This window comes from Tasmannia lanceolata, unplaced genomic scaffold, assembly GCF_043159265.1.
Source record: "Tasmannia lanceolata isolate RefF3 unplaced genomic scaffold, GAP_Taslan_0.1 ptg000037l, whole genome shotgun sequence".
Lineage (NCBI taxonomy): Eukaryota > Viridiplantae > Streptophyta > Magnoliopsida > Canellales > Winteraceae > Tasmannia > Tasmannia lanceolata.
In genome coordinates, this window is record NW_027518714.1 from 57372745 (window position 1) to 57388958 (window position 16214).

General features: G+C 40.2%; 1 protein-coding gene across 1 annotated transcript; it reads left to right on the plus strand.

Annotated features, from left to right (window-relative positions):
- Positions 1–2032: 2032 nt before the first annotated feature.
- Positions 2033–4347, plus strand: LOC143862023 (exocyst complex component EXO70C1-like). Its single transcript, XM_077373014.1, has one exon. The coding sequence runs from the start codon at positions 2103–2105 to the stop codon at positions 4182–4184; it is 2082 nt and encodes a 693-aa protein (XP_077229129.1). The 5' UTR covers positions 2033–2102; the 3' UTR covers positions 4185–4347.
- Positions 4348–16214: the final 11867 nt, after the last annotated feature.

The following is a 16214-nucleotide window of genomic DNA, read 5'->3' on the forward strand; positions in this document are numbered from 1 at the left end:
TCATGTATTCCTTAGATGCTAAGATTCAAATATTACTGACCTTGAGCTCGATGCCATTGCTCCTGGGCTAAGTATGGCATCTGATACTAGTGTTCAGAATATTTGGGTTGAAACAGATTTGTTGCTTGCAACCAAAATTATCAAAGGTGAAATCAGATACCCCTGGAGGAAACTCAACACTCTAGATAATATCCTTAATCTTCTTAGATCATTCTCCTCTTGGAAAACTTCCCATACATGGAAGGAAGCTAACAGAGTTGCTGATTTCCTCTCTAAAAAGAATTATTGTTGTAAAGGGCCCATGTTTCCGCCTCAGGAAATCCCGTCCCATTTGGGCTCTATCTTGTATGAGGATTCTTCGAGATATATCTACATCCGTTTGTAACATCAGATGATTCTTCAGAGGAGTTGTCTTCTCGAGTGGGATGGAGGATTGAAGGTCTGGCCCTTGCCCGGTGTTCCCTCCACTTATAGCCGCATTTGAACATATATGCTTCGGTGGACTCCCTCTTCTTGGGTCTTATGGATGTTTCATCCTTGTGATAGGAATTGTACTTCCCTGATTTTATGGTTATTTGTATTAGGGGTGGACATGGTTCCGGTTCGAACCGAGGAACCGAACCGAACCGGCACATATGGTTCGGTTCGGTTCGGTTCTATATGTATATGGTTCGGTTCTGGTTCCGAAATCCGGGAACCGGTGCAAATTCGGTTCGGTTCTGGGTTTCGGATTCCGGAACCGAAAACCGAACCGAGAACCGACCCTCACCTTAAGTTCTTAAAATCACCCCACGGCGTTTTAATTCACCCCCATTTAACTTATAAGTTTTAACTTAAAACTAAAAACTAAAAACACAACAGAAACTCAGTTGAGATGGGTTGTCACTTGGTGAAGGGACTTGGTGAAGGGCCATTGGTGAAGGTTGGGTAAACCCAGAACCGAACCGAACCGAACCAATTATATATGGTTCTGGTTCGGTTCGGTTCCATACATATATGGTTCGGTTCTGGTTCCAATTTCAGGGAACCGAATATATATGGTTCGGTTCTTGGTTTAGCCCAAAACCGAACCGAACCGAACCATGTCCACCCCTAATTTGTATGTCTTTGCTGCCCTTGTGGCCCCCTATGTAATCCTGTTTCTTTTCATTATATCTGGTCGGGATCTGCCTAATCCCAGCTTGGAAGGGGTAGCCCTCATAGATTGGTTGGGTCCCAAAAAAACCTTTTCCATAGGATGATCGTAGCCATTCATATTGTAGAGTAAAAGTGAACGCTTCTACAAGATAATTATTTTTATAGGGATTTGCTAGGGACCATCGCAGAAGGCATTTCTCAAACCGGCTGTTGCATTAGAGAGCAGCCACATAGGCTCACTTTTTGTCTTATTGATTTAATTCATCCTAAGCAGCTGCTCTCTCGTGCAGCAGCCAGTCTGAGAAATGTCTTCTGCACTGGTCCCTAGCAAATCCCTTATTTATAATAATAGCACACAAGTTCTCTTAAAAAATAAAGGAATATGGCTACTCTATGCTTGAGATAGAAGAGGGAGAGGGGATAGAATCCATAATACTCGTGCGGTCCGAAGGCTATAAATCGACTGTCCAAATTAGAGGATCCTAACCGTGCAATGAGCCATGAGTGGACCCCATAATAAACAAACATGCCTTTAGGTAGTGATCCTAACCATCCAATATTTAGGCCCCACAATGAAATACCTATCCAGAGTATCGGATCCAAACCATCCATGAGCGGGCCCTACCATGATTCTCATCCTTTTAAGATGATCCCAACCATCCAACGACTGATCGGACATCCATGCTGTGCGTACGTGGAGCTAACAGACACGGCATACGTGGAACTAACACACAATTCCGTTTAGTTAGCAGAAAGCGGGTGAAACCAACACCACAGAAAACAAAGCCTGCCTTCCCACATATTCCCCTCCATTTCCGTACATCCCTTCTTTCAAACGACCGTTTCAATCTCTCTCAGCTCGCAACTTCAATTCCCTCCCCTTGAATTCATTGTTCTGTTTTTTTTCACGTTCTTCTTCACCAACCCTTCTTCAAAACAGAGGAAAAAGAAAAAGAGAAAAGCAAATGGAGAAGAACCTCAGTGTAAAATCCAGTAGTTTTTCATGCCGTGAAGAGAAGCCACAACCAGCGACCGAAACAGTAACAAGCTTCGTCGATCTAGAAGAAATATCATCGAGACTCGAAAATGAAAAAGAATTAGAAGAGAAAGATGACGAAAAAGAGAAGGAAAAAGAGAAGGAAAAAGAGAAGGAAGAAGAGAATGATGTCGATTTCAATTCTAATATCGGTAGGATCTCAGAAGAGATTGATCGGTTTCTCAATCTAATTACTGATCCAAAACAGAGAAATGAAAATAATCAAAATCTCACCGCACTAGAAATCCCCGACGCGGTAGAGAAATTCATCAAGATTGTGGAGGGAGAGATCGCAGAGTACGATCCGGGGAAATGGAGTCAGGAATGCTGTGGCGAGTCTCCTCCTCTTCTTGAAGCTGTGGAGAGGGTTTCGAAGCTAACCGAAGCTCTAGGAAGCTTCATTTCTCAGCCAAAGTACGCATCATCTCTCGATCGAACAAGTAGTTTGTTGCAGAGAGCAATGTCATTCCTAGAAGAGGAATTTCGATGGCTTTTAGATGAATCCAAAACATTAGATCCGGATCCCGGCGATCTGAAAGCAGTGAAACAGATGTCGTTTGGATCCAGACGCGAGCCGGATCGTTGTGTCTTGCCTGAACCGGATTCCGCACGGGCCGACGGAGATTCAGAAGCCTATTCGCCGGAGATAGTTTCAAAGCTGAACAAGATCGCGAATACGATGTTCTTCGCAGGATATGAAACGGAGTGTTCTCAGGCATTTAGTCTAATCCGAAGGGGTTTGTTCGAGGAGAGCTTGGTAAAAATCGGATTAGAGAAGATAAGCATTGATGATGTACAGAAGATGGCTTGGGAATCGCTGGAAGGAGAGATCGCCACTTGGATCAAGGCTTGTAAACGCTGTATCACTGTCTCCTTTTCGAACGAACGAAATCTCTGCGAATCGGTTTTTGCCAGATCTCCAGCCGTTTCGCCGGAGGTTTCAGAGAGACTGTTTGGAAATCTGATCCGCGGAAGTGTGATTCAGCTCTTGAATTTTGCGGAAGCGGTCGCGATGACGAAGAGATCAGCAGAAAAACTGTTCAAATTCCTAGACATGTATGAAACCCTAGGCGATCTGATTCCGATCATGGATGATCTCTTTCCCGATGAATCTTCTTCGGAACTGAAAACTGAAGCTTCATCCGTCCAAGGCCGGATCGGCGAAGCGGCGGTCCACATTTTCTCCGATCTCGAAAACTCGATCAAATCCGACAACGGAAAAACTACCGTTCCAGGTGGTGCAGTTCATCCTCTCACTCGCTACGTCATGAACTATCTAAAATATGCTTGTGAATACACAAACACCTTAGAACAAGTCTTCAAACAACATAAGAAATCGGAAAAATCAGAATCCTCGCCGGAAAATGACACCGACGACTCCGCCTCTGGCTATCACAACGCAGGAAATTCCTCTCCGTCTCCGTTCTCTTTGCAGCTAATGGCGGTTATGGATTTATTAGACACAAATCTGGAGGCAAAATCAAAGCTCTACAAAGATTTATCATTGAGCTACATCTTCTTGATGAACAATGGGCGTTACATAATGCAGAAAACTAAAGGTTCATCTGAGATCTACGGTCTGATGGGTGACACGTGGTGCAGAAAACAAACGTCGCATTTGAGGAACTACCATAAGAACTACACGAGGGAGACATGGGGAAGGTTATTAGGGTGTTTTAAGGATGAAGGATTACAACAAGGGAAAGTTGGGGCCGTGTCTAAGCCAGTATTGAAGGAGAGATTTAAGAGCTTTAATGCAATGTTTGAGGAGATTCATAAGACGCAGAGTGGTTGGGTGGTGAGTGATGAGCAGTTACAGTCGGAGCTTAGGGTTTCGATATCGGCGGTCGTGGTGCCGGCATACCGGTCCTTCTTGGCGAGATTCCGACAGTATCTTGACGCCGGGAGGCAGACGGAGAAGTATATAAAGTTCGGGCCTGAGGAGCTTGAGACTTTCCTTGATGATCTTTTTGACGGGACTCCGGCTTCCATGGTGAAGAGGAGAACGTGAGCTAAGAAAGGAAAGAGAAGAGAAAGGTGGTGAGTTTTATTTTTTCTTTCTTAAACATTCTTTGAATTGATGTTTTGTGATCGTATATGATTGAGATTATGAGAAAATTGTAACTTTAATTAATGTAATGTGGATTTTTGTAACTAACATGTCTATTTACTTATATGAGGGATTAATTGAGTAGATAGTTGATGATCAATTCTATGGTCCCAAGAAATTAAGGCCGTTGATCTTGTGGAACATACCCACATGATCATGGTCCCATGTTGGATGGGCATCCCATGTCTAAGATAAAGAGATACAAAAAAAAAGGGCGATGATATTTTCACCCCCTGCAGTACGCATACCCCTTTAACGCGATTTGACGTCAAAAAGCGTTAAAGTTGCCCACTGTTCATGTTATAAGGTGGGCGAATGCATACCGGAGGGGGTATAAATATCATCGCCCAAAAAACAAAAAGCTATTGAAATTGGCATCTCTATAAAAGAAAGCATTTCTTTCTTTTGAGGAATCCTTTCGCTAATCAGAAAAGAGTAAGATATATTGCCGTTATTGAATTGAGAGTGCTGAGAAAGTTGCCTTATTTCTCACCCACGTGGGTTTCTTGGGTGCGAAGGCAAAGACGATAAAAATAGAAAGTGTGTCTTCTGGTGCTTTAGGAAACCCAAAGGCTGTAAAATAGGAACGTGAGCCTTTTTTGGTTTGTGCATATGGGAAGGAGAGAGGGAGGGAGAGAAAAGGAGAAAGAGAGAGAGAGAGAGAAAGAGAGGAGAGATTTTGTTCTTGGGTTCTTCTTGTTGGTTTTCTTCTGAGGGTTTTCTCTTGGAATATTCTCTTGGGATTTCTTTCGGGTTACTCTCTTGTACGGTCTTGGGTAGAGAAGGGTTGCAGGTTTGTGGGTTTGGGTTTAATCCAATGTAATCCTTATATATTGTTTTCTCATAGTAGAAGATCGTATTTCTTGCTCGTGGACGCACTACAAGAAAAATTACTTTCACCGACGGTCGTGACCGTCAGTGTATATACCAAAAAATGTCGGTGTATGATACACCGACGGTTTCATGGACTGTTGGCAATTCAACTGGAGAGTTGGAAAAAATTGCAGAGATGAGAAATCGCCCCAAACCCCCAAACATTGCAGAGATGAGGAAGAAAATGCAGATTCCAGGGCTCGTTTCTGTTTTTAGGGAAGCAAAAAACAAAGTTTTAGGGGTATAAACTAAGCAAAACACAAATTTCTATGGAAGAAATGGAGCTTTTAGGGCTTGTTTCTGTTTTTAGGGCACGAACTCTCTATGTCTTTTTCTACGCGAGGGTAGTTCGTCGACTATAACAAGTGAACTCCGCGCGAGAGTATAGTTGCTCGACTGTCGGTGCATATAGGCTTGTAGTGACGTTTTAAAAAAACACCGGAACAAGAACGTCGTTAATAGTTCTTTTTCTTGTAGTGACTTAGGTTGTACAATCTTGGTGTTCATCTTGTGGCTTATTTATTTTATTTTCTATTTTCCGTTTAATTTGTGCACGACCAGATTGATTTGCCCAGCGGATTTTCCCAAAAAGAGTGAGATTCACCCTTTCTTATAAGAATAAATGCAAACCACATTTTGATGTCCATCAGTTACAATCATATATTTAAACACCTCATTTTGTTCATGTATGACTTCACCTAAAGTGAAAACCTCGAGGTTGTAATCCTACCTTGAACATAGTGTCATAGCTTGCGAGAGTTGATTTTCATATAGACTGAAGAATCATAATAGACAATGACCATAAGCATTTCATGCTTTTGAAACAAATCCAAAGTTTCTAAATAAGATTTTTTCAAAGGATTTTTCAAAAAAAAAAAAAGTGTTCCATGTCCCTGATTTGAAGTGGATGAAAATAGCGAAACACCTATGTGCGAGCCCAAGAAGGTGATTGCCTTCATCCTAAATGATCATCTTTTCAGGTAGAAGTTCTAGTTTAGAGTCCTAATTTGCTACCAATTTGAGCCAAAATACTTGGATTAGAATTGGCTTTTCTTTATGGAGAGGTAGGAGGGACTTAAACTTTCAAGGAGTTCATTGTAGATTTTAATCATCAAAACTTAATGTGAAAACTGATCGTCTGCAGCCATGATGATCAAATTGCAATGCATCGCGGTAGATTCAATCGTTGAAGATGCTCCTGATAAATAGCCGATAATGCATGTTCGAGTTCTGCTCGTGAAAAGGCTTTGTTCATATAGATGGAGTCAGATTTACTATGGCAGCTAAACTTTTTTGCCTCCTTCCCAGCCTGGAAGATCGCTTCGCTTCTGGCGATCGACTAGCTTCAACTGCTAGCGCTTGGACTTGGAAGCAAGATAAAGCTACCTTTCATCAATCAATCAATCAATGAAAAGAAACCGCTTACTGAGGAATAGAAAGCGAGGACATGTTTGTTTGAGGACTTGTTGGTCAAAGGAAAAGGGAGGTCCAGATTCTAGGACGAAGCCGTTTGATGCGAGAGTGTCACGTGTGTTTCCTCTGAGAAGGGTGTAATACCACCACCTATAAGGCCCGACGAGCTGTCCACGAAGCTGCATCCCTACTCACCTGGTCCATGTACATCGCTCTCTCCAGGAGGTTAGCCGCCTATCCTAGATCTCCCCATTTCCAAGAAGATCTCGGGCTCGATCCGGTTTAGTATCAAGGTGTCCGTGCAGCATTTCCACGAAATCGTTATAATCACTCAATGGGACCTGGGCGGAAAGTGTTCTTTCCTCTATCATTAGCTCGGGTAGTTCCCGTTTCTGGTGTTTCAGTCACCTGTCAATGGCTCCCTTATTGTATGTGCCAGGAAGTTTATGAAGAAGCAGGATACTCCTCGAAAATGCCCTGCCCTTTGGTTCTAGTGTTGTCGAGGCAAACTGGATTCTTTGCTCGATTACTAGAAGGATCTTCCAATCCAACCAAGTCTAGATGCACATGCTTTCTTTCTAATTATGGACCCTTATTGGGATTAACCTTAATTGCCTTAAACCCTGTTTAGAATCCACTAGACCAAATTAGCTAAAATGAAGGCCACCGTAATAGGAGAGACATCTCTAGCATTTCACGCATTGGAAAAAAAGAAGCTTTGATCTTTATTCTTGATTCCCAACATAAAAGTCATACTTTTTGTGAAAATTGATAAAATTAGTTAATTTAAAACCTAGTTATTGGGTGAACATTACCTTAATTGTAGTTCTAGACGGCTTCTAGGCTGTGCATCTCTTCAAGTTACATCTAGAGCAACATATCCCTTGTCTAGAGCTTCCGTTCGATTTCTGCACTCATTGCTCAAGTAGGGAGAATTTTGTTGATAATACTTTATCCTTACCGAATCGGTACAAAATCTTACCCACTCCGCACTTGGCTACCCAGCGTTTATCGTGGGCACGATAACTAGTACACCAGAGGTGCGTCCTTCCCGGTCCTCTCGTACTAGGGAAAGGTCCTCTCAATGCTCTAACACCTACTCCGAAATGGATATCTTCCAAATTGAGAAATATCAATGAGTTGGATGCTTCTTAGCAGATTCACTAAGAAGAAGATGGACAGCTTTGTGATAATGGAACCAACCAGCAAAAATCATTAACACTGCAAAGTCCAATGCACCAATTGCGGTGCAATATCTACATAAAGAGCACCTCTCAACAAGAGCAAGACAACATTGACAAATAATGAGAAATAACTAAAGAAAAGAATTTTAGTACTCCAGGTGAAGAGATGAGTTCTAGTCCTAGGGCTTTCACCCTTATATATTAATGGAAGCATTCTTAATATTTCTTTTTCCCCTAATCAATTTTTGATTTGATTAATCTCTCATTAATAATTGTAAATATTTAGAAACTTTTTTCCTTGAAAATTGAATTTTCCACTGTTTGCTACCCATTTTTTAGGTAAAAATTAATGCAGGCAAGGGAAAAAAAAAAAAAAATTACCTACAGAAAGGCATTATTTTGGATAATGACTTTTGGCTGATTGTTTATATAGGAAGTGCTCAAATCTAACCGCATTCATTGGCTTGTAAATTAATAACTCCAAGGGAATATGATTATTATAGCTCAGGCAATAAGGAAATAATATTTCCATCCCACCTGTTCATTTTCAGGAAAAAGACGAAGGGGTGGAAATATTATATTACCCTTAGCATTAGCAACATGGATTAAGGGTGCAATTGCATCAAGCCTAGGCTAGGTCGGGTCTGCTTGTGTCTAGCAGATTCACTCTCCTCAAGCCCAATCAGAGCAAATGGGCTTATATTTTCAGGTCTAAGTAGGCATCTTTTGGGTGATTGGGTCTACGTAAAGAATAGGGTGGGCCTGGGCCTCGGCCTCGGCACTTCATTAAACCACACTAAAAAAAATTAGGCCTAACACGTTTTGGGGATATGTTAGGACCAAATATAGGCAATCTTGAGCTTGAGAAAAATCCTCCCTAGCCCGACCCGGATTCACTTTCACATCCATAGTTATATGTTTGTAATCCGAAACTGATCGAAATGTTGTGATCTTCGTATTGGATCCTCCTGGACAACTCTGGCCTATTGTACAGATGGCACACATGTTATACTATTTGAACCGTTGATCTAATGGGCCATGATGAATGGCGATAAATGGCTGCAAAATCAACAGCTAATTAAGCTCTATTTTAAAACCTCTAAGGGTGCAAATGGGCCCATTCCACGGGCTAATATCCAAATTTAATCTTGCTATCAGATTGGATCCAAATCCATGATTGATTCTGGCCTATTGACAACCTTGAATGGGCAACAGTAAATAAACATACCGATCAGATGATCTTGACCATCCACTGGATGAACTTTTGCCATTGAATGTGAGTAATTGACAAGTTTTCTCTAGACTATCTGATTTGAATGCTAGCCATTAGATCAATGTGACTTTTGGATCTATGAATGGTCAAGATCAACCAACAGAAATGAAGGGATAGTTACACTTGATGTTTGCCATTGATCTGGCAAAGTGGTGAGACCCACCTCACATGAAATGGGGGCATCTCCTTGTCGTCGGGCCCCTCAGAGTTTGATTAAATTATTTTTTATGAAAATTCCTTTTCCAAATTGAAGTTTTTAACCCTCTTTTTTAAGAAAAATTTCAGTTTTTAAGGCCAATATGTTTTTCAATAATTTTTTTAACCTAGATCCAAACAGCCCGCTTGCCTATTAGGGTTGTCGTACATTTTAAAAGATGAAATACCATATTTTTACCGAAGCTCCATTTCTTTCAACTTAAAAATGGACGTTAAATTTATTTTATGTTAATTTTTACAACATAAAACTAATTTACGTCCATTTTTACGTCGAAAGAAATATAGCCTGAGTGGGTTTGACCTCCGTCGCGATTTAGTGTGTCACCCGAAATCAGCCCATTCAGTTTCCCATGAATGACTGAGGGAACAAAACTTTTTTTTGCTAATAACCTTGAGCGCCCGTTTGGATGCAGAGAAGATTTTGATTTGGATTTCTCACGTTTCAAGCCCTTTTTGCATTGTAATTTGGATCCGACCAAATTCTTAGATTTCCAATTCAGCAACTAACAGTGAAAAAAAAAAACAGATTTCCAAATAAGCTGTTCAAATAAGAAATTGGAAATCCACAGATCAGGGAGCTTGTTTACCCTCTTTGCTCCTCAACCTCTCCTCTGTTAGTGATTTTGGATTTTCAAAATCTTATATTTTGCCATGTTTTAGTTTTTTTGGAAAATGTTTTCTCAATAGCGTTTGGGAAAAATAAAATATTTTCTTGAAAAGATTTGCTTTTTACAAAAGGATGTAGAAGTGTAGTTGAAAAGATAGTCCCGTACCGAATGAGAGAAAGTAAAGAGAAGGGCTTATAAAGCATTACACTTCTCTACTACTTGTTTATTTGCACATTGGGTTAAACTCAAGGTTGGACCCGTGGGACCGTGCAACGCACCGTTCGCACGCATGGTGTGGGCAATGGGCTATAGGGCGCATAGTGACACTTTTTTTAGGCGCATTTTTTCAGATTTGATCTGGACCGTTGGATCAAGATGAAGGTGGACCGGTCGGATGGGTGGGCTGAATGGTTCGTATGCCCATCAAGCCCAGTGCCGAATGGTTCTGTTGGGTTGGGCTTCGACTCGGGCCTAACGGTCGGCCCAGCAGGCCCAATACTCCAACGGTCAAGGAGTGTTGTGGTCAAATGGGTTGTGTCCCTTCCCCTAACGGTCAAGAGCCAAGGGGGTGCGATCTGCACCATAGATAGTTGATCTAACGATGACAGGGTTAGAGAGAGGTTTTACTCAAACCAACAGTCACCTCTAAGATCGATCAGAACCGTTTAATATCAAATGGGTGCGATCTAACGGTCAGATTTCAAACTTTTGGAAAGGTGCCCCGTAGAGCTGTTTTTCACACATAAAAGACACCATGTGGTCTATAAAATGTGCAGAATTCGATCATTTCATTACAGAAATGAATTGGCAATTCTGACAGACTTTAAACTCTCTTCTACACTCCTATCTGATCCCCAAGTATTTGTACATACTGTTTATCCTTTTATTTATTGTTCTAGATAATGTTCTTCTGCAGAAACAATATCTAGAAATTTCTCTAAGGCTTGAAATTTCAGAAGGGCATTTCAGGTTTGATTCCGCTAGTGCCAGGCGTCATCAAGCATTAGTAGGGCTTCCCTACTAGGCTTCATTGTATCTTGGAGACAATTCGCGGATCCCCTTTGCACACTACTGGTGGGGGCGAATCTTGTCTTAAAGAAAGTGATATCACGCTTTGAAGCAACAGTTTCTGTTTTCTATCACCAACAGTACCCTCAAACTCTTTAACAATCTTAAGACAAAATCTCCTACTGTTGTTTCAATGGCACTTTATTCGGTTCGTCAAATGACCCAAGACTTTGTAAACTCGAACGTTTCGACAAAGGAAATTCCAAACGCTGGTAGAAGAAGTTGCATTTCATTCTGACTTCGCTTAAAGTGGCTCGTGTTCTGACAACTCCAAAGCCAGTACCAGCTGAGAATGAGACTATGGCGCAGGCACGTGCAAGGATGAAGTGGGAACAAGATGACTACATTTGCAAAGGGCACATCCTCAACGCTATATCAGATACACTGTTCGATATTTATCAAAGCATGGGATCGGCCAGCAAGATTTGGAATGCACTGGAAGCGAAGTACATGGCAGAAGACGTCAGTAGTAAGAAATTCACTGTGAGTCAGTTTTTAAATTTCCATATGGTAGATGACAAGTCTGTCATAGACCAGTTGCATGAAATTCAACATATTGTGAGTCAAATTCATTTTCAAGGGATTCTACTTGATGATTCCTTCATAGTCACTTCAGTGATTGATAAACTTCCACCATCTTGGAAAGACTTTAGGAAAAGTCTGAAACACAAGAAAGAATAAATGTCTCTTGAAAACTTGGCTCAATGCCTCAGGATTGAGGAAGAGTCAAGAATCAGAGACAAGAAAGAAGATGAACATGTATTTTCTAAAATCCATTTGGTGGAAAATGTCAAGAATCCGAACCAACAAGGAAAAGGCAATCAGAAGAGAAATAAACACCCTGAAAAGAAGACTAATAAGAATAAGAAAAGGAAGAGTGCTTGTTTCAACTGTGGCAAACCTGTACATTACAAGAGTGAGTGTCGGCTTCTTAAGGATAAGAAGTTGGGTGCACCAACAGACAAAGATAAGTTTGTGGCCATGATTTCTAAGGCAAATGTCTTTGAAGATGGCAATGATTGGTGAATTGACTCTGGTGCGACGAGGCATGTCTGTAAAGACAGGAACCTGTTTTCAACTTATGAAACAGTTGAAGATGGAAGCGTGTTATACATGAAAAATTCGTCGACAGCAGAAGTCAAATGGAAATGAAAAGTGGAACTTGAGTTCACATCCGGCAAGCGACTTACTCTAATCGATGTCTATCATGTACCAGGAGTTAGAAAGAACTTAGTATCTGGAAGCATTCTTAACAAGAATGGCTTCAAACTTGTATTTGAATATGATAAGTTCTTTCTTTCTAATGGGGGTACTTTTGTTGGGAAGTGATATATATATGAAGGAATGTTCAAACTCAATAAAGTGAATGCCTTTGCTTATGTTTTAGATTCATCTTTATCTTTATGGCATAATCGTTTAGGACATGTAAATACTAGGAAAATGAATGATATGGTTAAGTTAGCCTTAATTCCTAAATATGAAAATGACTTTGTAGATAGATGTAAAACATGCATGCAAACCAAGATAATCACTAAGTCATTTCCTTAAGTAGATAAAACTTCTAACTTATTAGATTTAGTACATAGTGATGTATGTGACATACATAGTGTTCCCACAAAGAGAGGTAAAAAGTTCTTTGTTACATTTATTGATGATTATTCTAAGTATTGTTATGTAAATCTACTTAGTCATAAAGATGAGGTTTTAAAAAAATTTAAGATTTATAAAACAGAAGTCGAAAACCAATGTGAAACAAGCATTAAGTGTCAGATCAGATAGAGGTGGTGAATATCACTTTCCTCATTTATGTGAATCAGTAGGCATTGTCCATGAAACTTTCGCCCCTTATACACCACAACAAAATGGTGTAGCAGAAAGGAAGAATAGGACACTTACTGAAATGATTAATGCTATGCTTGTTAATTCTGGTTTAAATAAGAGTTTTTTGGGTGAAGCCTTATTTACGGCTTGTCACATTTTGAATAGGGTACCTAGTAAGAAATCTAATATAACCCCTTATGAATTGTGGAAGAGAAGAAAACCAAACTTAAGTTACCTTAAAGTTTGGGGTTGTAGAGCTATAGTTAAAGTCCATAAACCTAAGTTAAGGAAATTAGGTGAAAATGGTATTGAGTGTATCTTTTTTGGATATGCTAGTCACAGTAAAGCCTATAGATTCTTAGTTATAGAATCTAATGATTTCATAGAAGTCAATACCATAATTGAGTTTAGAGATGCATTTTTCTATGATAATGTTGTTACATGATATTGGGGATACAAGAAGGGATCCCACTCAGCCGACGCAGGACACATATGGTGCTTCTTCATCAACCCTTCCGGTTGGGCTAGATGATATGGACGACAGCTTCCTCCGTACTCCGCCTCATGGTAGAGTGTCTTCATCTACACCTGCCTTAGATGCTAGCATGGGCTATAGTGACTCTTCTCCTATCAGGGGCCCATCTGCTAGTGGTGGGAAGAAGTCAAAGAAGCGTCCTATACTGCACTTCTATTGGAGTTGCAGGTTGTGTCTTCCAGCATTAATAGGGTTGCTGATGCCATAATTACTACTGGTGAGGTGCACAACCTCCCTCACTTGAAAGATGCCGTGCTTGAAATTGGGGGCTTCCCCAGAGGTGACCTCGTTGATGCTTATGTGTACCTACACAGGCATCACAAGGAAGCTGAGGCATTCCTTTCTCTGGAGAAGATGGACCGAGAGAAGATGGTAGGGCGCATTTTGCGCTGTTTGGCTGGGTCTATATCTTGAATTTTTTCGGTTGGAGGTTTTTTGGGTTCTTGGGTCTTTTTATGGATGGAACTATGTGTTACTTATGAACCTTTTACTTATGAACTATCTCTGTGTTATGTTTAGATATATTTTGGGTGTATTTGTTTGATGGAATTATGTGTTGTTAGTTTTATGTATGGAGCTAGGTTTTATGGATGGAACTATGGGTGTAATAGTTTGATGAAACTATTGGTTTAATGGATGGGTGTAATGTTTAGATATATTAGATTTATGTGAAGATTGAGATCTTTGGCTAAACGTTGTTTATCCATGGATGATATTTGCCTCTCATCTAAGTAAACGTTGTTTATCTATCATTTGTTTTTGGAAAAATTGCTTATGTGTTGTTTATGTGGTACCAGGTAATGGCGAAGGATAAGTTTTATGTGGTTTTCAAGGGACGACAGGTGGGCATATTCGAGAGTTGGGCAGACTGTCACCTTCAAGTGAACAGGTATAGTGGAGCATCTTATCGCTCCTATGCCACAAGGAATGAGGCAGAAGCATCCTTAAATGCATATATTGAGAGCCATGAGGATTTGAAAGACAAGTGTGAAGAGGACATCCACAATGTTCCTTGGTTTTTGGGGTTAGCCATTGGTGTGGGGTTAGTACCTATAACAGTAGCATTTTAGACTTTTTTCCACTTGTTTATGAGGTATGTTGACTCACATTATGGTTTTATATGCAGACTGGGCATTAAAATGGTTGCTGATGCCAAAATTACTACTATTGAGGTACACACCCTCCCTGACCTCAAAGATGCCGTGTTGAACATTGATGGTTTCGCTAGAGGTGAGCTCATTGATGCTTATGTTCACCTGCATGGGCATAAGAAGGAAGCTGAGGCTTTCCTTTCTCTGGACGAGATGGATCGAGTGGAGATGTTGGGGCGCATTCTGCGTCGTTTGGCTTTGTGATGTTTATGTATTTTTAGGATTGTTACTCAGATCTCTGTTTTTTTTCCTGCTTATTCATGTTCTTGTAGGCTTTAGGAAGCCCTACCATTCGTTTTTATGTCTCTTTAAACTGTTAGTATTTGAAATGTTGACATTTACACTGGTTTTCTACTGTGAGCAATATCTTTTCCCCTCTCATGGTAATTTATTACAAAAAGCACTGTTCCAATTCCACTTTCTACATTGAAATTGGATTTTATGATTATGATGTAAACGCGTTTAGTATACTTTCTTGTTGTTCTGCTTGGGAGTGCACACAATTGGATGGATGCTTGTAGTTTTTTAATTGGCTTTGGATCTGATTGTGCCATGATTACTTGCTTCATGGTTGTTCTAGCTTTCATTGTCCATATCAGATTCTGATAAAAGCATTAAACTTGTGTGTTCTTAGGATGATCAATGCCATCTAACGCAGAGTGTATCTTTAAGATTTGTATTTTATGTTTGTATAATAAGATCCCTATATACATATTACAGGTTGTATCCCCATATGCTGGACTAATTCAGAATAAAGGGATTTTTTTTTCAAATATATCTATATTTGCCGACGGTCCTGACCGTCGGTGAATGTCACTTTTCTTGTAGTGATACTATGTACGTGTTGTTTATGCGGTAGCATTTAATGCCAAAAAAAAATCTTGTGCAAAATATGTTTAATATGGGTTTCTGCATATTTTCCCTTGCTTTCTCGGCAAGTGAACAACGAGAAGATAACTTTCCAACAATTTTTCCCTCCCTTTCTGAGCAAGTGAACATCGAGAAAGCAAGGAAAAATCACAGTTTCTTTTCCTTTCCTTTACATTTTGCCACGTCAGATTCCTTTCCTTTCCTTTTCCGGGAAAACAAGTGAACAGAGCCTAAAGAGTGGAAAAGGAAATGAAAAGCTGCTTAAATAATCTCATTAAAGCTTCCCACATATGTAGAACTGATCTCAGCTTATCTGTATCTCCTATTCACTTCTCATTAATGGGTTAATGAGAGCAACTCACACCTTCCCATAACACCTCAAAGAACAGTAAATAAAATTCAAGGACACGTGTCGCCACGGCATAAATAGTAAGTAATAAATATAAAAAATAAAGAAAAGTCTCCAAAGGGCTTTTCCCCTATTCAAAATATCTATATACCATACGATGGTGTAAATATTTACACCAAATCTCAGTGTATAACCATTTCAATCACCAGAACCATTTCACATAATTGTTGATCTTGACCGTCCATTTCACTGGTTGCCTTTCAAATGGGCCGCTAGCGTTAAAATCTCACTGTTCCGAAGGCTTATGTCTTTATTCTTTAACCATTTGTTTTCCAAAGATTTTCTATGATGTGTGGCTGTATAAACCCTCATTTTTCAAAAAGCACGGCCTACTCCATGGGATGATCCAAACCATCCATTTTTTGGGCCACAACGTAAATACTAAATAGGTTGTTTTTTTACTAAATACTAAATAGGTTGTTCCCTAAAAATCATTTTCTTGGGATGATCCTAACCCTCCGATCTCCTATACATCCCATGGATCGGAGGGTTAGGATCATCCTATGCAAA

Coding starts and splice junctions, on each gene's coding strand:
- LOC143862023 (XM_077373014.1), top strand. CDS start 2,103: ATGGAGAAGAACCTCAGTGTAAAATCCAGTAGTTTTTCATGCCGTGAA.